Below are 26032 nucleotides of genomic sequence, written 5' to 3' on the forward strand. Positions count from 1 at the left end.
CAGCTTCCACCGTGTCACACAGCATCTCGTGTCCGTGTTCCCCCAAACCCAGCCGCTGAGAACACGGCAATGCCGTCCTAAAAAACCACATCCTATGGATGAAAATGCAGCGGTTTAGGGTTGGGGTTTGGTTTTTTTTTGGTTTGTTTCGCTCAGGGGAACAGGGCAAAACTTCGACGGGGTTTTCCGGAGAGCCCGACTCGGCGACAGCCAGGGGACGATGCCGGGCGGGGCACTGCCCCGGGCGCGACCCGCGGTGCCTCCGCCGCGCATCCCCGCGGGCCGCCGCTCCCGCCCGCGCCGCTCCGCCCGCCTCTCCGCCCCCACCCGCGGTCCCGGGGCGGCCCAGCCCGGCTCCGCGGCGGGGCGGGCGCGCAGGCGCAGGGGGGCGGGCGGCGGCGCTCGGCGGTGCCGTGCGCGGCGCGGCCCCAGTCCGCGCTGCAGCCGCCGCGGGGGCGCCACTACCATGAGCGGCCGCGGCCGCCCCTGCGCGACTCACGGGCACCGGGCGCACCAGCCGCCGCCGGCCCCCCCCCCCCCGCCGCCGCCGCCGCCGCCGCTGCTGCCGCCGCGCACCCCCGGCCCCCGAGCCCGGCGCTGCAGGATGCCGGGGGGCAAGAGAGGGCTGGTGGCACCGCAGAACACCTTCCTGGAGAACATTGTCCGGCGCTCAAGCGGTGAGAGATCCCCTCCATCCATCCATCCATCCATCCATCCATCCATCCCTCCCTCCGTCCATCCATCCCGCCGTGCCCGCGGCGGCTCCTCGGAGGCGCGGAGCCGCCGCGCCCGCTGCCCCGCTGATGGGGCTGTGCCAAAGCGGCGCCTTCAAGGAACGGGCTTTGCCCGGGGTGAGGGGCTGCTGTGCTCCGCCGGAGCCTGCTCAGCGGTCCTTCCCCTGTCCCCCCTCACTTCTTCTTACATCGTTATCGATACTATGAATTTGTAGCTTTTGGGTGAGCCGCCTCTGAAAATAAGTAGTTATCATTTACATTTCTAATATCCTCTCGGCTCGTCGGGTCATTTTTTCCTTCTTCTTGTTCTTTAGTTCTCTAATAATTGGGCTTGGAGCTATTGTCATTCAGCATTTCAAAGTCTTTGCAATTGTGTAACAGTTTAAAGTCTGTAGCAAAAGTACCGGGAAAGAGGATGAGGGAGTGACTGATTTGGATGATGGTAATCCTGTGGCTGAGCAAATATCTAAAGAAGTGTCTGCAGTTGCTCATCTACAGTTCCTCTATTAGGTGAATATTTACAGGACAAGTTCAGGACTGCATGGCCATCAAATTATTCCTTGCTGCTGGAGTTAATTTTACCCTTTCATCAAGTGCAAGGCACTGATCAAGAGTACTGTACACAGCTCCATTAGAGTTACGATGTGGATGCAGACCTCCGGCTCTCGAGGTGTATTAATGTAGATGCTGCTTCAGGCAGGTCTTGTGCTAGTTACATCCCTTTTTCACACGTAGTCTTTGCACTGGCACATAACCATTGAAACATACGAGTGTTTGCACAAATGAAGTTCAGTAAGAGACCTCGACTTTGCATCTGCTGAAAGATACCTCCTTGGACAGCCCAAGTTGAGGGCGACCCTGCGGTACCAAAGCCCTGTTGTGCCAGTGTGCATCTGGGGATGTGAATGGGAAAGGTGGGCAAAGCAGAGTGTTGAGAAAAGTTGCCACATGGTTCATTAATCAAGACACTAATGTGGTGTGAAATCGTGCTGAAAAGCGTTCCCTTCCACCTTTCTGTGGCATGATTCTGGATTTACCTCACATTTATACTAACGTGGTCTAGTGTGCTGGGTTGAAGTTGATTTTGATGGCAGGTAGTGAATTAGTGATTCAGTGACTTCCACAGGAGCAGGAGTGGGATGAAGACCTAGAATTTGTTTTAAAATGTTGTATATTAAAACATCAACCTTGTATTAAGCCATCAACTGTTTTTTGGTGTTCCTCTCCCTTCTCATGTTGCCTGTGTCAGTTCTGTGGTCGGCAGCTTGACTCCCTCTCAAGCTCTGTAGCTGCACGATCACTAAGAGCTAGTTTCCCACAATAGTGTATTTCTTTACCAGAATATTAAATGCAAGCTTAATTAATAGGGGTTTGTATAGCACTTTCCCTCTGACAATTTCAAAGTGCTGGGTGGAATTTAATTACACTTCCCAGCTCCTTGTGGAAGAGCACACACGGAGGCATTCCCAGCATGTTCTTCACATTGTGGTGTAAATGGGGGCTTGGGGCATCAGAGTTGTTTTCCCAAGGTCTCGTGCAGCAGGTGGGTGGCAGAGGTGGGAACACAGTTTGGGATTGCCATGGTTTTGTGTCATGCTCTGATTAAACCACATGTCCTCCCTGGTGAAAGCTTTGAGATGTCAAAAACTGGAAAAGCTCAGAAGGCTTTTGAACATTATACTTTAAAAGCACGTATCCCTCTCCAGTTTTTAACCTGGTCTAATTTGGGAGCATAAATCATGCTGATGTGGTCATTCATTCTGCCTTTTCTCTGCCACTGATGATGCCTAAGCATGATGCTACAGAGGCAAATCTGCCTCATTGGACAGCAGAGCGAAAAGTGGATTGGGAATTTGTTTTTAACTCATGTAAGGGGTCAGTGTTGTGCCCTGAAACATGGTTTAGTTCTTATTTTTGTCATCCAGGACATTACCTTATTTGTCCCTTATAGGAATAGTAATTTACATTGGATTCAGCACTGTTTAATCCGAACCTAATGGTATCCAGTAGAGCAAATCTCGTTCAAGTATCTCCTGCCAGTGCTTGATAGAAGGCAAGGATTTGGTCTGCTGACTGTGTACTGGGTTTTGTTTTTATATTCGGGTTCACCAGTTTCCACGACATTTTTCATTGACAAGATGAGGAACAGGATGAAGGAAAGACTGGTGATTGCTTTTTAAAATACATCTTCAGCATCCTCAAAAAAAAAGCCCTCCTATCACCTTTCCTGGTTAAAGAACACTCTCTTTTGAGTTTTCTCACACTTATGCAATCCTATTGCACTTCTTGACCATAAGTCTTTTCTCGCCAAGCAGGAGAAGGTTTGTAGATAGAGGTAATATCTTCTATTAGGCAACAGGTACGGCTGGAAAAATTTCACAGGTATTTTGGCAGATAGGCTTTTCTTCAGGTGAAATGTAAGCAATAGTTTCAAAATGAAATGTAGGTAGAGACAAATTACTTAGAGTTGCCAGAGATGGCTCTGAATAATAAAATTTATAAACAAAATTGCAATAATTTTAAAATGTGGAAAGTCAGAACTGGCATAGTGGGAACATGGTGCACAGATTGTTAAAAGCAATCATATATTCAATTTTCAGCATTATTTGTGCAATTTATGATCAAGAATGTTGTGAACCTTTCCTTTTCACCCCAGCTTTGGCTACAAATCAGGTTAAAATTGTGGGAGAAGCACTCATGGTCAGTCAGTGATGAGCAAAGTACCAAAGAGCTGAGCAGAAAGGAACAGGGTGGCTGTGGCTCTTCTGCCCTCCGGATGGAGGGGTGGGATTTCTGGGCTGCAGTGCTGGACGTTCCTCTCCAAGCCAATGTGGGAAGGATGGAGCAACTGCCAAAGCAATGTTGGGGGGGGAGGGGGGTGTCCCATGGTGTCCCTTTGCCCCGGGAACCTCTCTTTTGGAGGCGACTTTATACCTTGGAGCTTGTGAAGTGCTTTAGAGCAGTGGCATACTTTGCTTTTTGGACAGCAGCAGGTCGCAGGTGCTTCCCAAAGCATTTAGTGGTGGATGGTAACCTTTAAGCTGCTTTGCGGGTTCTTTGCCCACACCACAGCTGAGCTCCACTCGAGGAGAGACAAAGTCTGTGGGGAGAAGCAAGGTCTGTTGTTAGACCAGCTGCTGCTGTTGGTAAAAAGGGACAAGCCCTCAGGACACACAGACCTGTCTTCAGGGTAATCTCAGTGCGCTCTCTGCAATCTTTCGTTGTTTTTCTTTTAAACCACAGTGGAAATACATCAAGTAAAGGTCTTATCTGAGGCTCACAAAGGTTGATACGGTCTCACTACAGCCTTGATTGTGCCCTGGGTCTTAAGAACACCAGGTGTTTTACTCAGCTGAAAGAAGTGTTTTGTGAGAGCACTGAGTTAAATGACATTAAGGTGACTGCCTTTTACTGCCATTAGTATTTTGGACTTTTAATAAGGGTCTTCCTTAGGGCAATGTTCTCTCCTAAGATGTTCTCAGCAGTCTGTGGCCGTTATTACTAATATTACTGGTTGCTTCTTCAGTGCATTCAGAGCTCCTGTTGATACTGACCTCAGCTCAGCATCGCGGAGATGCAACGGGTACAGAATTGGGCAAGTCTCTAGAGCAGGGCTGGGCTTCATGGACCTGGCCTCTGTGTAGAGTGATCTGGCGAGTTAAGCCATGAACACAGGGGCAGAGGAATGTGTCTGTTGTGTCTTGCCTGTCCATCCTCACCCTTCACGTATTCTAGCAGCACAAGCATTAAGCTTGTGTTAATGGCCTAATCTGTTTTTATGGTAGAGGAGGAATTTGGAAAGAGGTTAGCTCTGGGACTTTGTGGCAATATGCAATGAAGAGTGCTAACAGTCTGGAAGAGGGGCATAATTTAGTGAAAGACTATGTATAATCTTAACTGTATGATAAGGTTCATCATTATTGGTTATTGTTTCTGTCGCAATAACTCTTAGAAGCTTCCTCAGGAAAATGAGTCTTTCATGTCTTTCACAAATGTATTTTGATGCTTGGGCTGAAATCTTGGCTCTGTAAGGCTTATATGGGAATTTTACTGTGAGCTTTAATGAAGTTAGCATTTAATTCCTGGCCTTTTTCGGCTTTGTGCCATGTTCCTACAAAGCAGTTCCTTCAGACAGAGATTTACGCCCAGCTGGGTCCCTGTGACTTTGATGGGCGAAAGGATCAGCCCTGTTTACAGGTGACTGTGTTGTCAAGGCAGGTTACCCAGGAAGGGGGAAGGAAATGGGTGTCACACCTGTAGTGCTAAGACACCTTTTTCATTTTTATGACACTGGTATTATAGATAAAATAAGTGTCTGTTGTCTTTCCTGTCCTTACTAGCCCATGTAGTGTACCTGATGTCTTACAGGCAGGGTGACAAAACATTGTTCTCATGGGATGTGATCCATGTAGGCTTCTCTCCCCTAAGTTAAAACAAGCTGCATTTTCATCTGATCCAAATTAAGTTACACATGCTGCAGAGAGAAAGTTCTTTAAAGCAAGTTACTTCAAGTTTACAGGATGTCTGTCATTGGGGATCCTCCGAAAAAAATGTGGACCTCAGCAGTTCCCTAAATCTCTACGTGCAGACACTACACATTGTGGAGTGAAAGTTCAGTTGACTGCAGAGAAGTTACTGAAGGGGTAACCAAGGAGTTTATGTCATTAGAGCTTGCTTTGGCATTCGAAAGCACAGGGTTCCTTTTGCAATTTCTGTGACTGCAGGGGACCTGCTGATAGGTGAATCGATGAAAAGTGGATTTTTACACTAAGAACCGTTACTAGATGACATTCGTGAGGAGTTTTCAATTGCAAGCGCCCTGCTTTCCTTCCTTTCCAAGTTGGTTTGCTGAATGCAGAAAGATTAAGCATACCTGACAGCTGCTGAAATCGGGGGACTTTTACATGGTCTAAAATTTCTTATATATATATTATTTTAAATGATTATGTCAGCTCTATATCATTGTATTCATTTAGAAACCCAAATAATGCCGTGTCGCCAGCTAAAGGAATAGTTGGATGTGGGATGGGGCGGTGGGAGAGACCCTGCGCTCCGCGGGGGAGGCTGGAGCGCTGCTGGGCGCGCGCCACAAGGGGGCGCTGCGCGAGTGGGGGTGTGCGCGGGTTAGCGCTGAAATCTGAGAGAAAAGGGAAAAACGACATTATTGAGGGTTTTAGAGCAAACATCCAGGGTTTTTATTGCTGTTGGAGGGAATATACAGCCAAAGAATAATGTCAGAGGGTTAAGTGAGCTGTGGCCATACATTTAATTAGTAACAGGGTACTACTGTGTGGTAGTTAACCAGGATTTTAAGTTATTCTTCTGGACAGCTAATGGAAAAGTATTTTCTGGTTTGATAAAATTAAGTAATAGAAGAAGATTTTGGAGTTAGCATTCTAATGACCTGTTTTTCAGAAAAAAAAAAGAAAAAGTCTGATACTTGTTTAATCAGCACACTCAGCGAGTGTGCACACAATAGGCATTTAAAATGTCTATTTTAAATGCCAAGCCCTGGGTAGCCCAGATAGCCAGGGCCCGATCCTGCACCCACATCTGGCAGCAGGAGGGTGGTCCAGCTGCTGGCTTGTGAAGAGCCCCTTAAGAGACTCGCCTGCAGCAGCACCTTGGTACTGGGCTGGGATCGGTCCGGTTGATAGTTTTGCTTCAGCCACTCATACAAAGAGGGGAGCACAGGAGAGACAGGCAATTTTCTGGCAAAACAGGTTTTTGGAGATACAGCCAGGCTCTGTGAAACCGCAGCCAGGACTAGGTTCGGGCTGAGTGTTTGCAAGAGGAGCCCCCGTGTCTGAACAACTACCCTTACCCCAACAACTACTGTTATCCCAATTTTCTCATCTGGGAACGTGAAGCAAGCACTCTCATTTGTATAAAGCTAGAAATCTGATTTTTGGTTGCTCCCCAAGGGTGCCCGTGTGCCTTTAGTGAGAGCTACAGTGTGCTCCAGTTTAAATTTAGCCTCGCTACATCTATGTTGTGTTCTGCATAATTTTAATAGAGAACAGATTCAGCAGTGGCATTTAGTTGATAACCGGGATAGGTGAGGATTAGTTTAACTCTAGGATAAACGAGTGTGTGTGGGAGAAACTGTGATCAGAATTGTATGAAATGTCATTTTGCAGGCAACTCATATGGGTGCTCTCTTGTCCTTCTTGACTCAAAACTCTTCCTGGGGTCAATGATGTTGTGCCACAGTAAAGGCAGGGTACCGCGCTGTTTGTGGGCTTTCACATTCAGAATGAGTGAAGTTAATTTTTTAAGTTTTCAGGAGGTAAATTCCAGACAGATTCTAATCTCTCTTCGTGAGCTCGCTTGCTAAATTGCTGAAAGCTACTGTGTTCCCAGCTAAGTACTTACACGTGGATTTAACATTTCAGCCAATGCTGGATTAGTTATCTTTTGTTTTATTTGAGGAGCATTTATTTGGGGCAGGAAATAGATCATTTTAGCACAGTCAGTATGGTGTCATCTTGCTCTGGGTCTAGCCCTCTTTGCATTTTCATAATATGAGTATTAAATAAAAACAACACTGGTACAGAAAGGTGACGTAAAGAGTTAGTCCTTTGAGAGATTTTTTTTTTCAGGCAAGCAACGCTTAATGTACTGGATAAATTGGATGACACTGATGTTTTGCATGCTTTAAAGACACTGGGGAAATAATACCTTTGTTAGAAAACAGCAATGTGGTTTTATAGTACAGAGTACAAAGCGCTGGTGGAGGTTGCTGCCTCAAGCACGGCAGTTTGTCTGCAGCCGACCCCAGAGCTGGAGGGATGGTGGTGCCTGTAGAGGCTGGTTTCAGAGGGCAGCGCTCTCCAAAAGGGTTTAGGATGTTCTGTTGTATTCTGTGGGGCTGCAGTGCGTCCTGAGCATGTGGTTGGAGTCACTGTAAACAACACCAGTAGAAATATGTATTATCAGGGCCAAGACTTGCTCAGGAGAGCTAAAAGAAAATAAAAAATGAGAACTTTTATTAGGACCCCACTCCCCAACACACACACACAGAGGAGTCCCACGAGTTTTCCAAGATGGTCTAAACAAGACTGCAGCAATATGCTGACCCTGTGTAATTATACGGAGAATCAGCTGACAGCAGCTGAAGTGGTTTGGGGCTTTTATAAGACAGCATTAGCAAAAAAGGCAAATTCCAGACGTTTCACAGACCCTGTCAGGTCCGGTCTGTGTTTGCTCTGCAGTGGAAGGGCGGTAATTCTGAGGGACAGCTCTGTGTGAAGTTGCTTGAGTTAGGAGTTTATTCCTGATGGAAACACGGCTTCTTTTTATTATCATCATAATTATTATTACTTGTGTTCTGCTACTGCTTCATTTTTTTTAAAACATCTTTTCAATGGTGACTTTTCTAAAAAGATTGGTTGCCTGTTTTCTTGGGATGAGATGGAATTCTGAAATGGTGATTTAAACAGTTTTGGCTACAAGTGGTACCCAAGCATTCTTGAGAAAATATGATTAGAGACGTTTCTCACTTGGCTAAGCATATCTCCTGGAATGATTTAGCTGTTCCTGCTCTCCTGTGATTACATTACATTACATGAATTTTACACTGCTTTTGGCATTTTCTTGGTTAAAAAAAATTGCTTGCACACTGTAGTGTTTTTTTTTTTTTTAAACAAAACAAGGCTCAGCGCTGTGTTGAGTATTAGCTACTGCAAGACAGAGTAAGATTAAAGGCTTGCTGCTCTACAGCATAGGCTGCCTTTGTACAAAAGAGCCTTTTTCAAAATAGAAGCCCAGCAACAGCAAATACGGTGCCTTTAAAAATTGTTTTCCTCAGTTGTGTTTTCCAACCTGAAATTTTGTTAACTGTATGCCTCTCATACCCCAGTTCCTTGCCACCAGTATTAAACCTTGGAAACAGGAGAGTTATTTTAGCTAATAAAAAGCCTGCTGACTTCCTAAGAGGAACCTAGCAGCTCTGAGACAGGCGAGTCTGCTGTCTGAGCCCTGCTTCCCCGCTCTCATAGACAGGCAGTGGTGTTTAGACGTGTGTAGTCAAAGAACTTAACCTACAGATTAGCGATTTCTTTACGATATATCAGAAAGGGGGATGGTTGGAGAAAATGATTGGTGGAGGCAAGGCATCAAGACAAGCTTAGAAATAATAAAAAATTGGCTTTTATCTCTAAGGAAATGGGAAATGGAAATGCGTTTTCAGTGCATCAGAGAAATCCAAGCAAGGATGGATGCATTACCAGACATTTCAGCCTAATCATCATGCAAGTTTTGAAGTTAGCTGCATGTTAATGTTTTCAGAGTATGAGATATCATCACATGCTAATCTGGATCACAGTTCCATGGAGTTTCATATACTGGATCAGACCATTTTTCTGTCAGGTTTACTGTCCTGCTTTCAGCAATGGCCAATGTCTAGCGGACCAGGGGAGAAGTTCCCAGCCTCCATAGTAAAATACTTGTGAGATTGGGTGCTGCTGTGCATGGAGAGAGAAGACTTTTCCCTTTCTGCACAGATATTGCACAAGTTTTAGTTACCGGTGTCTTAGTGCAGAACGCGAGCTGTATTTATGCGTTGCGATCTGTAACTTTGGCAATCCCTGTTGTGATACTATTCATTCAGTGAAGTCACGGTATACTTAAAAACAGTGAATTCAGGTGTTCTGGTGTAGGCGTAGTGGCTGAATTGGGTGTTGTCCAGTTATTAGTAGCTGAACTCTGTTAAGAAATACTTATCCTTGAGAATACCTCCAATATAATATATTCTTTAAAATAACTATCTTGCAGAATATTGCTCTTTTGTATTGAATCCAACAGGAACGCAGCTGTGGAGATCCCAGTGCTTGTGTCCTTGCTATGCTCATCACCCTGCAATTTGCAGACCTTTTGTTGGCTCCTTTTCTTTTTCTTCTGAAGAAGGTGCAAAATGCCAGTCTTATCTGTTGAAGACTAGAGCAGGCAAGGAGAACTTGCCTGTCCCATGAAGGGAGTCTGAGCCTGGGTATGGACTGGTTAATGTAAAGTTAAATCTGCCTGGAGTTTTGATCTGGAGAAATTGTAGAAATAGGGAAGAATTAATAAGTTTCTTGGCTGGAGAAAATAACATGACTCCTGATAAAATGTGGGGTAGGCGTGGAGTTCTGTGGATGCTGAAACTTGAGTACACAATAAAACCCAAAGGTCAGTAGCTGACTCGTTCTTTCTTAAATTTTATCAAGCTGCTCACTGAGCAGCGGCATTAATGAAACATGGATTCCTATGGCTTTGTGACTGCAGTTAGATTCATTGGTGTCTAATAAGATACAAACATTGATTCAAGATTTTTCTTCAGTTGGAATAGGACACACACATACGTATTCACGTGCTGAGAATGAAGGAATAAGCCTTATTTGCTTAGGAGATGAGGGTAAAAAAGTAAATTAAGTAAAGGAAAATTCATGGGGACAAAAGACAACATACTCTAATATCTGGTCAAGTTTCTAGTACATATAGTATATATCTGATGTAACCTTACAAATGGTAGTATCTACCACAATACTGCTAGTGTCTTATTTTTTTCTAATTTTATGGGTTTGTTTTTGTTTTTTTTTTTAACTATCAATAGTTTGGCTTTATGTTTTGTTCCCTCCCAAGTTTCTGGTCTATTTGATCAGTTTAGTGAATGCCTTATCAAGTATTTTGAGACCCTCAGGTGTAAAGAAGTATAAAATCCATAGAGGACAACCATTAAATGCTGTATGTCGGCTGCTGGCTGCAACACATATCTTCTGCTGTGTACTCTGTGTCCTGAAACAGTTAAGTGGTGGGAATAAACAATCAAGATTGTCTGTTGGATGAGGAGGCTTCGAATCAGGGTTATGTGCTTTGGGACTGTGGTCCTCTGGGGAGCACCCAGATGTGCACAGCATCCACGAGTGAATTCGGTATTGCAGTCTCTCATTGCCCAGGTTGTGCCCATGGTATCTAGATACATGAGCAAAACTTTGACGAAAGATAATCTGTCAAGAAATCTCTTTCTAAATCTAACCAGAGGACGTGCAATATTCGTTCGTTCCTTGTGGAATGGGAAATTAAGCATTGCTCATGCTCCCATGCTCTCCAGCTGCTGGGGTGCAGTGGTGGTAGGGTGCTCAGTGGGTTTAGGGTGCTGGTGGTGTCTCTATCCAAAATGGAGAAGGTGCAAGGTGTTGAGGGGACATCAATACAATGGGATGAGCTCCAGCGAACCCTTTGGTTTCCAGGGGGTTAGAACGTGCCCTGCATTAGTATCTGTGCTGGGCTTGGGAAAACTGGGCTGAGTCCCCAGTGCAGAGAGGGGTGTGGAAAGCCGGGGAGGTTTTATGTAATGCTTAGGCTTTACTCTGTGTCTCTCGCTGCTTGTAGCGAGGACATGTCCCTTTGGGTAGGAAAGCAAATTTTTAAAGTTGGCATTTAGGATTAAGAATATTTGTGATGGATTCAAATGAATTCTTTGAGCTTAAAAGTGTTAGATTTGACAAAATCTGAACTTCTGTCTCTCACCTTGGTTGGCTTTTAAATATTTTTTAATCTGCTTTTCTGTAGAACATCCAATAATCTCCAGATTATTTTTTTCCAAATTCATGTTTATAAAGAAAAAAGAAAGATATACTATTTTTTTCAGTACACTTCCCATGTTCAACAGAATAATGTTTGCATAATGTACAATCCAGTCACAGTTACAAGTACTCTGAGAAGGGCATGTGTAGCTTATGCAAACCCAGTGTCACTTTTAATGTGAAAATGAATGTGTGCACCTGAGTATATGTTTGTAAGTAATTGGCATAACCATTCTTTGGATATTAGGAGGAAAATTTGTAAATATCTCCTTAATTTTTTTTTCCCCACAAGAACCGCTGAAAGGAATGTTTCCTATAATTTCTATACAGCTCTGATTGTTAATAGTTATATTTTAATAGCTTTTTAGAGTCAGTGAATGGGACCAGTTAGTTCCATAGCTGCAGTCAAAATGAAATTGAAAACTAACAGTAAAAATAAAGAAAACTCTGAGGATCATCACAGACTGCAATTTGAGAACCTCTACTAAGTGAGAATATTATTCTGAAACAAAATAAGGAATGTTTACAGTGTCGATTCACATAAAATCCCACAATATTGTGTTTAAGCAAAATGGGTATTTCCTTCTTTGGAAACCCCTTGCTAAAAGCAGGGATGGAAGAATCTTTCCAAACTGGTGAATAAAACTATTTTAGGACTAACTCATAATGTGTTGGTGCCAGTCCATGCGTATAAACTGTAGGCACTGAGTGAAAGAACAGATGACTGAAGCGATATTTAAACCTGAGTTCAGCCTCCTAGAAATGCTCCCTGCCCATATTTTTTATTTACAGCAATGGACGCGTGTTACTAGGATGACCCAAACCCGCCTATTTGCATTTTTAGTAGACTGCCGCTGAAATTCAATACCTGTTTTCTGTTATTTCAACGTGTAAGTCCCTTTGGCACTCATCAGTTCCCTCATCATGCTGAATTTCCATGTGGGTCACTTAATATCCACTCTCCCAGGCATGATGTGGCTCGTGGTGTACCACAAGATGTGATGGGCACATCCCGCCCCTCCCCAGTGGCTCCTGGCACTCTCTGTCTCTCATCCCAGGGATGCTGTCTGTGTCCTGCAAAACAGGCTGGGACCTGTCAGAAGGAAAAATTTACTTATCTTAAGCAAGAGAGTTGTCACCAGTGTTGGGCACACATACAGTTCAGCATTTAAAACTCCGTTTGCAAGTTAATTTAAGTTTGATTTCAAGATACATATAAAATGAAAATCAAACATGATACTTTGCTCAGATGTTGTGAATAAATGAATCCTTTCTAAATTGTTCAACCATGGGTGCTTATATCAGTATTTTTGTTTTAGCATCAGTTGTGGATGCCCCCTCCCTGGCAGCGTTCAAGGCCAGGCTGGATGGGGCTTTAAGAAACCTGGTCTAGTGGAAGGTGTCCCTGCCCATGGCACAGGGGTTGGAACTAGATGATCTTTAAGGTCCCTTCTAACCCAAACCATTCTATGATTTTATGATTTTGGAATGCAAGAAGCTTATGTTACTAGGAGTTATCCTGTTTCATGATGATTTCTTTTCTGATGCCCACTTTGATTTCTGAAATGTCACAACAGAAGTTGCCATCATGAATAACTCTGCATCTGCTGTGTAACACACCGAGGATTTAAATGTACTTTGCCACTGACAACAGCCCTTTCTCTCTTTTTCTCTTTCTCTTTTCAGAATCCAGTTTTTTGTTGGGAAATGCCCAGATTGTGGATTGGCCCGTAGTTTATAGTAATGACGGTTTTTGTAAACTCTCTGGATATCATCGAGCTGACGTCATGCAGAAGAGTAGCACTTGCAGGTATGCTGACTGTCTGTTCGTTGCCACTCGATGCACTTTTAAAATTATAATCTGCTGGGAAGAAAAATGAGGTTCTGGAAAAAGGATTGATGTAAGAAAAGCATTGTTTTGCAGAAATTAAAGTATTGAAACAGGCTTTAAATGAATGAAACCAGCAACTTATCCAGGACATGGTGAAGCACTTTGAAATTTATCCTGGCTGATATCAGTATGAATGTGCTCTAGCTAACGATCCAATAAAGAAAGTAAGTTTTTAGGTAACGCATTTCAAAGGCTTTTTTTACTAGGTTTTTATTAATTCTCCTGTTATCATGCCAGGAGGCAGTGGGCTATTCTGTAGTCCGTGTTGGTCTCTGTTACTGTGCACACACAGAGAGCACAGTAATGTGCAAACTACATTTTTATTCCCAAGAGAGCAATTAAGCTGATGATATATTTACTCTAACATTGCAGCTTTATGGCTTTTTCCTTTTGCTGGTGGTCTTTCAGGAGTGGGCAGCTGTGATTTATGGTTACACATGCATCTGCGCCTTGTCTGCTGCATCCTTTAAAAGGAGATGCTTTGGGGAAAGACTAAATCCCTAATGCATGTGCGCGTGTGTGTGAGCGAAGTAAACGAGGAACAGAGGCAATAAGGAATGGCTGAGATACAAGTTTGTGTAGGTTTTCCCCTCTATGCGTTCAGGGAGTGACCAACTCCAGGGCACTGGGAAGAGGAGTACTGTGTCCAGCTCTGGGGCCCCCAACGTAGGAAGGACATGGAGCTGTTGGAGCGAGTCCAGAGGAGGCCACGAAGATGATCAGAGGGCTGGAGCACCTCTCCTATGGAGACAGGCTGAGAGAGTCGGGGCTCTTCAGCCTGGAGAAGAGAAGGCTCCGGGGAGACCTTATAGCAGCCTTCTAGTACCTGAAGGGGCCTACAGGAAAGCAGGAAAGGGGCTTTTTACAAGGGCAAGTAGTGACAGGATGAGGGGGAATGGTTTTAAACTGAAAGAGGGTAGATTTAGATCAGATATTAGGAAGAGGTTCTTTCCTGTGAGGGTGATGAGACACTGGCACAGGTTGCCCAGAGAAGCTGTGGCTGCCCTCTCCCTGGAAGTGTTCAAGGCCAGGTTGGATGGGGCTTTGAGCAACCTGGTCTAGTGGAAAGGTGTCCCTGCCTGTGGCAGGGGGGTGGGAACTAGATGATCTTTAAGGTCCCTTCCAACCCAAACCATTCTATGATTCTGTGATCTACAGTGATGATTTTTGGGAGACGGGTGCTGCCAGACACTGATTGTCGGCTGATGCTTCAGCTGGCAGGAGCATGGTGGGCAGTGAGCCTGTCCTTGGATGTCAGTCATCGCTTACTCCAAAAAGTAACACATGCTGATGTGTGGTCACTGCTCTCATCTGCCAGGAAGGGGAGGAGGCCTTGGGGGGGTCCAGGGTTGCTCTGTGCAGCCAAGTGTCCTCTAACGGGCAATGGAGAAGAGATGGGCACGTGCTGCTGAAATGAAATATTCATTCACACAGTAGCAACAGAGTCAATATACTCAGTAAGGCTGAAAGAAACAGCCTTATCGCAGCTGTCCTGGATATACGTGCATGCTTTCCCCTTTGCTCTCTGCTATTCTGTGTATTGAACTGTGTATGTTTGCTGTGAGACAGCACTTTTATAGTCTGTGCCTCTTAAAACCATGAAAAACACAGAATGGCATTGTAGGAAAATGTTGGGGAAGTGAAGGTTTAGCAATACCTCTCTGATAATGATTCCCCTGTGCCTCAAATACTGAGGGGACCAAAAGGTTTATTCCATCTGAGTGGTTTTTGTGAACATGATGGGCTCTAGTTGCTGTTTGTAAGGATCCTGTTTTGACCATATCCGAGTAGATCATACAGGTGAATCATACAGATGCAAATTCAAGGTGGAATTATTGTGGAAAATGGAATTGGTAACAAAGATTCTTTTTGTTTCTTTAATCTTCATTCTATACATCCGTCTCTGGATTTTGGAGAGCCCTCTCTCACACTCAAAGCATAGCTAGTACTTCTTTTGTGTCTGGGTCTTAGCTGGTGGAGTTAGATATGCAGTGTGATGTTTCCTGCTTCTTAGGAGACATCCCAGCCTTTGCAGATTAAAGGGGAGCTGGAGAGGTTTTCAGCGTGGTCTGACACCCAGCGTGTAGCCTTCCAGAGCAACATCTTTGGAGCTGCTCTCTAATGAAGAGCTATGCAGCTGTATGGAACGGAAAACAGTCTTGAAGGCCAATGGTTCCTGCTTAGACTTACTGAGTAGAATGTCATTGGAGGCTTTTTGATATCTGGAGATATTATTTATATTGTTTTCTGAGTCAGGCTTGCAGTCTAGATTTGCTAGGTTATGCCTAGATTATGTTACATTATACATGAAATTGCATTATATATAATGTTTGCTTTACTGTTCTAAGGCAGGTGCTCTGGGATAAGAGTGCTGTGGTGCCACATCTTTATTGCACGTGTTGGAAGGGTCTGTTTTTACAGCTTTTTAGTGTCAAAAATCCAACCAAAGAAAAGTACACAGAAACAATGTAAATCTAGCCCTAATTCAAGTTATTGTTGTTACTGATCATGAGTGTGATAAAGGACAATTTATAAATTTTGCAATATTTGGTCAGTTTGCCCCTTCCTGTAAGGTATAGTGCCTTCAAATCAGCTTTCACCCATGCTTTTCTCCTGGCTAGTCCAGCGAGTGTTCACTATATCCTGTTTTTCTCTGTCCCACCCCACACCCTACATCGGGGCTGCTCATATGTCATCATTATATTCAGCCTCAGGTGGTCTTTGCTGATACTGATCACAGGGAAGAGTGAATGAACTGAAGGCACTGGAGGAGCGATGATTTTTGTTCCAGCTCAGGCAATGTGACAAGCTGGTAATCCCTTTGATTTCATGCTTCTCTCATCTTAATCAGCAACAATGTGCCCATTGGCAGGAAAATCACGTAGAAATACCCCAGTCTCCTTAGTTTCACAGGCACTATATAGAATGCACAGTGTACACAGGGATCAGGCTACGTGAATATTGGGTGATAGGAATCAATGTGTGTTCTCTCTGGGTGCACATGGGACCCAAAGTTGCATGTGTAGTTGGGGCTGATATACAGAATAATTGGTATAAGTGAGTGCTAAAATGCACAGGATTTTTAGGCGGAAGAACGTGGGTGCTGGTGAAGCATTGCTGTGCCAAATGAAAATGAGCTGACAGTCCGGGAGGAACAGGGCATCGGCAATTGCGACACCTCTAACCTTCAATTAACCGTGCAAAAACCCCTGCCTGGAGGTGTACCCATAGATCAACCCGCATGCAGGAAAAAAAGTTGTTTCATGCCCAGTAGCCCACAGTCATGACAATATATGTCTTCATGAATACATTGAAAGAATAAACAGTTGTAAAACATTAAAAGCCAGTTTAATGTTGCAGGTAATATCAGTGTTTTCTAATATTGTTGCTTATCAGTTAAGCTCCGTATTCTCATCAAGCCTTCAGAAGAGCAGGCACCCTTTGAGTGGGTGGTTAGTAGACCCACCCTGGCATTTTACACTTGGCATTTGCTCCAGGTTTTCCTTTCCTTACCCTTCCTTGCACCTGAGAGCCTCGCGCTGGGCTGGGAGTAGCTGGTTGCTGGTTTTGTTTCCAAAGAGGAAACCTGCTCTTAGGCCATGTTTGTGTGTTGCCTTCCAGCTGCGCGGGAGGAAGGAACTGGATCTCCTTGCTAAAGCAGTTTACAGGTAGCATTTCCACCGAAACTCTTGCAGTGCTCCAGTCTGCATCTCTGCTCTCCCTTGTTTTGATTTACTGCCATTACAAGTAGGATTAAAAAAAGTCTGCGAGTGAAATCCTGGCTCCAGTGAAGCTAATGGCAAAATTCCCACTGTGTTCAAAGAAATGGGATTTTGCATGGTGGGTACAGCGTGCTGGATTTGAAAAAAGTTAGATTTGATACTGGGATGTCACCTCCATGACCTGATTTTTGTGTATGTGAGAAGGCCTCCTTGCAGTGCCAAAGCTGTGCAAAGAAACCATGCCGAGCATGCTAGTGGGACCCAGGGAGCTACACCGTTTCTCCTTAGAAAAGGTGCGTGCTCTTTAACTTGCAAAGTTTTGAAGCTACTGATGTGCATCTGTATTTGCTGTACCTCCTGGGTAGATGTTTGTCCATTGTGACTGATGCCTTTTCATCCAACGCTTTTGGATGAGAGCTGTAAATTGGATGAAGGGTCGTATATCTTCTGTGCTTCACCTGTCCTCTATCCTGGATAATTCCTCACAACCAGCTGTTAGATACTGCCCTGGCACGCACTGCAGACCTGGAGCTGTTCTGATGCCGCTGCTCTGGATCCTGACAAAGGGCAGAACAGCACGGTACAAAGCTGGGGATTTTCTGTGCCAAGGGATGCTTTCAAAGGGAGGCAGGAGCCCAGGACCTTAAATGACAAATGGTCTGTTTCAGAGATGGAGAAATTATCTAAGATTGTGCCTTTCTCTGAGTATTTCAGTAAGTCTTGTTTCTCTTTGATAAGTCTATTTTCAAGGTAGTAAGATTCCCAGTAGCAGGGTGTTTTTGATATTTATGTCTTGTAGTGTTTGCACTGAAGGCACTCGACAAGCACTAAACAACAAAAAACATGAGGCAGAAAAAGACAGAGTGATTGACTGAAGAAGTAGGAGTCCCTCCCATGTGTACAAAATAGGACAGACTAAATTAAATTAAACCTGTGATAAGCAAAGATCTTATATAACTTACACAGTGAGCGGCTTTGAGGTTTCTTCGGTACTGTTAAAAATTGCCTTTTGAAAAATGTTTTTATTATTCCACAAGTCTTTAAAATGTCTCTTTATATGTGAAAACAATGTAAGATTTGAGTGTTACAGGTTTACTGCAATAATAAGCTGCCTTTAATTTAAAAGATAAAGTTGATTGATTGTATTCAGCAGCGCTAACTGGTATCGTCCACCACTCAGAACTCCAAGTACGATTTGTCATTTTAACACTAATTAATGATGACTTTCTGTATTACAAGGTATGTAAAGTCAATGAAGTTATTTTTTTGCTTCAGAACTAGGAGAAACATTGTTTTACATCTCAAGAAAACAACAAAAAAAGAGAATTCAATTGCACAACAGGCTGTGTGGAAACTACCAGCTCTTGTTTTGTCTTGCAGACAGGAGAGCAATCTGCTTTACCTCACCAGTGCATTAAAAAAGGCATAGATTTTTTTTTTTTTTTTTAAAAAAAGTAAAACTCTCTTTTTGTTGTCATCTCACATATAAGTGTATAAAAGTTTATCAGCTGAACTTGGGAAAGAAAGGCAGGTCATTTGAAAGTGAGCAGTAGGCTGTGTTTTGCATTTTCTAAAGACAGACGTGTGTGTTAATGATAAGCAGCACCTTAATGAAGCCTTGTGCCCTGGTAAAACCATTTCCTGACGTTAGCCGCCGTAGTGGCGTCTCCATTACAATGCTGTCCCAAAGGTAGCAGTTATGACATGCCATTTATCAGTAGTTCTCCCTGTGTTACCGATGAAGAAGCAGTTGTAAGTGACATACAGATGTTGCAGTTACTCTGATGCCCCACATCTGCCTCCATCACCCGTGCTGAGCAGCACCTTTTTCTGAGAGCAGCCCCGTTCCATCGCTTGGTTGGCTGAGTAAAGAAAAGATTCATGGTCTGGCCTTCATTGAGTATTTTAATGCTTGCTGAGTGACTAACCACTATGCTGTTTTATTGTTTCTTTCAGAACAGTAGACATAAAATAAATGTTTATTGAACCTTTGGAGGTCTGTTGATCAATAAAAGAGAAGCTGCATTGAAACCACAGAGCCACTGATAGCTTTTCTTTCCTCTTTCGTATTCTCAGGGCTGTCTGTTGTAGGTTTCAGCTGACGCTCAAACTGTTTGTGAACAAAGAAAATGGAAAAAAAAAATGTCTGATCAATTAAAAGTGTATTCATCCAAGTGTCTGAAAGCTTTTATCCCATGTTCCATTTTCCCTCAGTTCTGTAATTGGGAATTTGCACAGAGTGGTCTTCGCTTATTCTTAATCCAGGAAAGAATGACAATAAAAGCCTGGCTCTTTCCTTACAAAGGCTTTCAAAAGTAAGGTCAGGGGGTTGGGTTTGCTTACACCAGCTGAAAGTCTGACCTGGAAAAGAGTGCAAAGATGAAATGGTCAAGTGGCAAGAAATAGCAGAGTTAAAAAGACATTTTTATATTCTCAGTCTGGAGAGGGATGAGTCTCCAAAAGCATTTGAATGTTTTCCGTATTTTCACTGACATATTAAAGAAATGCAGTACACAATAAGGAAAATGAGCGTGAATTTGGTTATGTTTGGTAGTAGTGCAGACATAGCTCCACTGAGACAACTCATACACTTGCTTTCTGTGCTGAATTTTCAGAGAATTAGTTATCACTTCTTATTGGTTAAATCCTCCCTCCTTTTGTAATCGGTATTTAATAAAAGGATTCCAGTTATCTTATTGTCCCAGAAGTATCTTGACAAGATTAGATTTGTAGCCATCGATTCAGCCAACAGCCTTTGCCTGTAGTAGTTTCCATTCCTCCTCCAGAAGCCTTTTCAAGAGGATTGAACAAAATTTGGGAGGTTTTAGAGGTTTTCTTCAGTTTTCTCTGTTTTAACAGCAATATTCTCATGGCCTGCAGCTGTGGCAATAATGGTTTTATAGGCTATCAGCTCTTTTTCTAACCATGTATCCTTAAAGACATGCTTAGAAAAGCACTTAGTGAAACATTACAGTAGATTTATTTGCTGTCATTTACAGTAAAAGGGTGGTCATGGTTACTCACTATTGTAGGTTTCCTTGTGACACTCTAAATATTTAAATGAAGTGTAAATCATAATTAAACATTGGTAAATTACATTTAATAGCATCTCCAATGCTTATGCTGTTTAAGGTGGACTGTAACAAAGTTATTGCTTGTCTAGAAAAAAGAGAAACGTTTTTTCTTTTTCAGTTTTATGTATGGTGAACTGACAGACAAGAAGACCATTGAAAAAGTCAGACAGACTTTTGACAACTATGAGTCAAACTGCTTTGAAATTCTCCTCTACAAGAAAAACAGTATGTATATATTTGTGTATGGTGTTGGGGGTGATAATGTATATTTAAAGAATATAATAGTCTAAAATAAATTTTCATTTTGATGTCTGGGTAAATTTTGGGCAAGATTTGGAGTAGAAACGTGTGTTTTTGTCGCCACAGCTCAAGAAAAGAGGTCTTTTTTCAGGAAGAGTGTTCAAATTGCCAAGAATAGTTGTTCCCTGCTGTCTCTAGTCTGACTCCTTCTTTCCAAAATGTATTAAATTTTGAGAATTGTTTCCCTGAAAGGAAACTGACTGGGTTAAGTGAAAAGAAATCCTGAATGAGGTTCCCCCACATCCCTCAGGAAACACCCCCGTGTCTCCGCAAGTGAGAACCCAGACCCTGGTTGCCATGAGTGGATGCTCCCAGCAGTGCCTCTGCGGGGTGTAAACCAACACGTGTGAGTTCTAATGAGAGTATTAAATTTGGTGCATAACCCAGGGATTAATTAGAAAACCAGGGAATTTTGTAACTTAATGAGATGTAGGACCTAGGTCCCTTCCTCTTGGTGGCATTGGGTTTACAGGAGGTTGCCAGAACCAGGGAAGTTTTTCTTCAGTTTGTCTTATCCATGGATCACTCCAGTCACATTTTCTGTCCTACCACCTATGTGGGTGGTACTTCTGGCTTATCAATGTTATAGCACGTACTCAGCAAAACCTGCACTGTTGTGTGGTCTCACGCTGGGCTTCTGCAGTGTGGACTCTCTGGACTGGTGGTTGAAATTCCTGCTGCTGTCAGTGGAGATGATCGGCCTCCTCCACTGGCATGGGCCCTGTTCCCAAGGTGGAAAGCCAAAACTGTGAGATGAAATGTGCTCCAGAAAGCTGGTTCCTCTACACTGAGCAGACCAAGTCTAGTTGACTGGGTCGGTGGCCATGTCGAACACAAGGCAAGAGCAATCTTGATAGAGATGTGTTCTTCAGTTTGGCTTTCCTTGCCCAGCACGGGATGCATCTGCTGTGGGGTCGGGGAGCTTTCCCTCTCGTTCAGCTGCCTGGAGCCCAACAGCTGAGGCCATGTTCCCCCTGGGTAGACTTTGGTGCTGGCATGGAGCAGCCTGCTGGGGTGAAGCTGGAGGTTTCCTCCGCGTGTCATGGCTGAGGGAAGGTAATGGTGTGCCTCAGCAAAGACCTAACTGTGCCTCACTGCCTCGTTTCACTGCAAACTCACATAAACATTTCACGACATCGAAGACAGCGTCCCAGATACCTCGTCTTCTTGAAACAAACTCACATGCTTTATTTCCACTTTTCCTTTTTAGACTAAATTTTCCTGTATGTGCACTTAAACAGTAGGAAATGTCTTTAGATTTCTCCAGTTCTGCCTGCTTCAAAGCATTTTAGCCAACACTTTAATTAAAGAGAGAAGCAAGAGCAGCTCTGAAGTCCAGCTGTTTCTGCAGCTCTGAAGTCCAGCTGTTTCTGCAGGTGCCCAGGAGAGCCCTGCAGATGACCTCTTTTTGGTTCCTCAGCATATGGATGTATCTGTTCTCCAGATTTTCTGCTTTTCTGCCCATTTCCTGTGCAGGTCACCTGGATGTCCCCCCACATTAGGGGAATTTTCTGGGACAGACTTGAGTTGGATGTATTTGCAGATGGTGGTGTCCAGCACCGCCATGCCCTCTGTCCACGTGATTTCTGAAGAGGATTCCAGAGACCTAGTGCTCTCCCCAAGCCTGGCTTTTATTAACTGGGCTGGCAGCTCCTGCTCTAGCATGGGCCAGTCCTGAACTAAATTCCTTTCTATTTTGTTTAAGTATAAAAAGAGGAAAGCTTTCTCATGGTGACTTTTCTGTAACAAGCCAGTCACTTTTTGCTTTGGGTTGTGGATTGCCTGCTGGAGCTTGATGATGCTTCAGAGGTTTATTGAGCTGCAGTTGCCTTAAAATCTTCACCTTTGCCTAGATCTCCAAGCCTATACTTTCTGTAAGTTATGTAGGATTACAGAAGGACTTTATGGAAAAAGTCCTCACATTTCTTTTCAGGCTTGAGTCAGTTCCCATCCATAACATCTGTTGCCAGCTTCCTTCTCCATCACCTGAAGCCCAGAACTTCAACCTGTTGCTAACACTAATAGGCTCACCTTTTGGCTCCAGTTCAGCATCTGGTTTGCCCAGGGTTTCCTTCCATTTGTCATACTCTGAGCCTTGCAGAAGAAGGTTCTTCAAGAAACTGCCTGCTTACCCTTCTTATCCTTCGGTCTGAATATTGGTATGAATGAATATGCTTCTACATATTCATACATATGAACATAGTTCTGCAAAATGTAGACAGTTACTCTGTGGAAGGGCTTGTGCCTCTGCACCTGCAGAGACCTTGCCTATTGCTTCTCTCCTGCATGGAGCTTGCAGTGCTCTCAGAGCACCCTCCCACCCACATTTTCAAACTGTAGGTCCAGAGGTGCTGTGTATTTTTGATTATGTGGCACAACCTTTTCTTTCTCACCCATTCCTTTATGCTTTTGGCAGAGGGAGACTTTGAGATTTTCAAGTTGCTTTCCCATCCTTCTTTCCTTCGGCACAGAGATGATCTTTAAGAGCTGATGTTCTCCAGCAGCACCTGTGCAATTGCTGACTTCACACGCCCCTTTGGCATTTTAACCCAGCCAGCAGGTTTCAGGTTCAGACCTGAACATTTGTTACAACTTTCTTCTGCTTTACTGCATTCCCTCATATATAGTCCTCCTCTCTACCCACTCAACTATTCAGCAACCATGTTAGCCAGGCATATATGTGCGTGTGTATATATAAATATATATATGGTAATACTCAGGAAACCTCTTCTGCTTTTGCCCAGATTGCTGCTTCTACAGCAGTAGCCACCTTGCCTCTGTCTTTGATTTTATCAGTGCTGTTGTACAGCTTATTTTGCCTACTTACTTTCAGAGCTTTTCAAAGGGTGACAATGAGTTGCCAGGTATGAGTGCAAGTACAGTATTACTCCAGAGAGCTGCAGCAGTATGTTTTAGAAGTTGTGAAAAGAGTCTTTTATCTTGAGTTAGCAACTGGGAATTGAGATAATCCAGTAATCAGCATAATGGCTTTGGAATTATCACAAAAAGCAGTCCCTCATCTCTTCCACTTCTCCAATTTACTGCTAGTGAGTTACTGACTTAATCCCAGTTCAGCAATGCTGAAGTTTGTCATGAACCCTTGTGGATTTTAACCCTCCCCACAGTATTCCTAGTCCAAATGGGTTTCATTGCCCTCTGGGCATCTATCCTGCAGTTCCTGGCACAGCTCACAGATGTGGTGCATTAGAGGAAATTTTGGGCGGGCAGTGGTGCCCGTGGGATAACAGTGGGGAAGTGGCTTGTCTCAATGTGTCAGCTCTCAGGCTGGTGTTCAGGCAGCTCAGGAGAAAAGCCATTATGTCAACTGGCTGAAAGCACATCAGATCTCAAAGGTAATTAGCTGGCTGTGAAGGCATTTGTAGTGCAGTGTGTGTCGGTGCAAGTTTGGGAGGGAGGGGACACAGCCATGGGCATGGAGCTTTGCTGGATGGAAATAATCTCTGACATTCACGTCCCTGCAGGTGAACATGGTGTTTCTAAGCAAATTGCTTAAAGTCTTTTAGGATTTCACCCCTTACAGAGCAGACTTGCATGTACATAGAGGACTGTCATGTGTGTTTCAGCCTAGGAGGAAACAAGACCAGTTTCAGCTCCTGAGCACCTGCAGGAGCCCTGTGTGGGGGCTTACCAAAAGCCACACTAGCCACTCCAAAACCCTAGGCAGTTTTTTGGCTGTGTATTTGATGAGTGGTAGGATTTGAAAATTATTTTGTATTTATTTCAAAAGCTAAATAGAGATAACTGCATTGGGAGAGTGCTCCACTGGGCCAGACAGTGAGGAGGTGAAGGGTATGACCTGAAACACAGAAAGGAAATTGAATCTCCTGTTTTGTCCTGATAGGACATTTACAGTCTGTGTCTGGATTATCTCAGGTCCTCTTAAATCATGGAGTAGCATGAAATTTGGAGCATTTGACAGTATACTCCAATAGTTTTGGATCTGATAGCTCCGTATTATGTGAAGAAGGACCTGCCTACCTTGCAGACACGAAATTTGTGAGACATGATAGGAAAAAACAAGAACAAGAGAGGAAAAATCATATATTTTATTTTGGAATGGAGATTTATAAAGCTTCCTGTCTCTGCTTATCAGCTAATTAAATTGGTAATATTCCACCATTATAATGAATCTGTAAAAATAGAAATATGTTGTTTTCCTTTGGGGAGGTAAAACTAAAAGATCTGGAAGATGTAGAAATATCTAGATATGGTCCTGAACGACATGTGTTATAATAACATATAAATGATGAAATATTCTGTGTATGGGCTGGGGAAAGTTTGTGCTACACCACAGTCCAATGTCACCTTTTTCTTTGCTTCAGGAACCCCAGTTTGGTTCTACATGCAAATTGCACCCATAAGAAATGAGCATGAAAAAGTGGTTTTGTTCCTGTGCACTTTTAAGGATATCACTTTGTTCAAACAACCGATTGAAGATGATTCAACAAAAGGTAAATATGAAATACAGTATTTTTCTTTGGTAAATGATAATGTATATGCTTGAGTTCAGCCTTGTGACAGAGACGTGTCACACCTGTGATCTGTGTCTTGAATTCAGGAAATGTTTTGTGACCTGTCAGACTTTTGATGCCACTCTCCTAAATTATTACTTAAACATAAAAGATAAATTACCATGAGTGGCAATTCCCTAACAACGTTTTGCCAACGTTTTTTTTTTTTTTTTTTTAGCTGGCATTTACTAAAAACCGCATAGTTTTTTAGTCATTTTAATGCTGTGTTGTTTTGGGAGACCTTTCTCCTAAGGGACCGGTATCTTCCTTCTAGTAAAAAAATAATTTCAGCTCCTTTTTGCTGAGATGTTGATATTTCCTCCTTTTCTCAATCTTGGAGATGAAATGCAAAAGAAACAGCCCATTTGGGTCCTTTATTACTGGCCAGCAATGATGACTGCGTGGCAGTGGACATTGTACTTGTTATTTAACAGCTGCTGGTGGTGGTGCTTGTTGAGATGTGCCATGCTCTCACTACCTAACGACCCATGGCCAGACCTGCAGCCTTGCACAAGAGAGAACTGGTGGGGAAAGGTGCAGAGGATCTTGCAGCATCCTCTGCTTTGGCTGTAAGACACGTCTGTCTTGTGTCAGGTTCACATGCATATTGCTTTGAGTAAAATAATGCACACTTACATAAAGGGCATTTATGCTACAGCATCCACATCCCATCTTCTCTTGGAAGTTGCCGTCTGATTGCTTGCTCTATTGTGTTTGGATAACTGAAAAGTAGATTTATCAAGGTAGACTTAAAATAAAATAAAAGGCCTCTTTTTGGGTTAATGCCAAATATGAGAATTTTTTTGTCTAGAGAGTATTATCCATAAAGTTATACGATCCTGATATAGGAATACCTTTTCAGCCATCATAAGCTTTACTGCCTCTAGAATTTAGTTAGCAACCTGCAAATGTTCGTTTATTTCATTTTCAGCTCCATAACATGGAATTCTTCTGCTTGGAAATAATCTGAAATTTTTAGGATAAATGCCAGTTAATTGGAAAGTCTTTAATTGTAGAGGTGTGAAGGCATGGAACTGGCTCCTTGCTGCAGTGTTTATAGTATGTAGTGGGAGCTCATCAAGGAAAAAGCCAGTCCTTGCAAGGATCCTCTTGTAGGATTTCCTTTTTGATGCCGTCTAGGGGAAACAAGGTGTATCTCAGATGGAACCAGACCCTAACCCCCCTGCTTTCACCGGTTCTGCCCCAGTTTCCAC

At 43.4% G+C, this 26032-nt stretch overlaps 1 protein-coding gene across 1 annotated transcript in view; it reads left to right on the plus strand.

Moving 5' to 3' along the window:
- Nucleotides 1-604: 604 nt before the first annotated feature.
- Nucleotides 605-26032, plus strand: part of KCNH5 (potassium voltage-gated channel subfamily H member 5) — a 157920-nt gene continuing 132492 nt past the window's right edge. The window contains exons 1-4 of the mRNA XM_068399126.1: nucleotides 605-677; nucleotides 12986-13109; nucleotides 20105-20211; nucleotides 24630-24758. Of these exons, the coding sequence (XP_068255227.1) occupies nucleotides 605-677; nucleotides 12986-13109; nucleotides 20105-20211; nucleotides 24630-24758 (433 nt within the window). The remainder of the gene's footprint in view (nucleotides 678-12985; nucleotides 13110-20104; nucleotides 20212-24629; nucleotides 24759-26032) is intronic.

The sequence above is a fragment of the Nyctibius grandis genome, chromosome 4 (genome assembly GCF_013368605.1).
Source record: "Nyctibius grandis isolate bNycGra1 chromosome 4, bNycGra1.pri, whole genome shotgun sequence".
Lineage (NCBI taxonomy): Eukaryota > Metazoa > Chordata > Aves > Nyctibiiformes > Nyctibiidae > Nyctibius > Nyctibius grandis.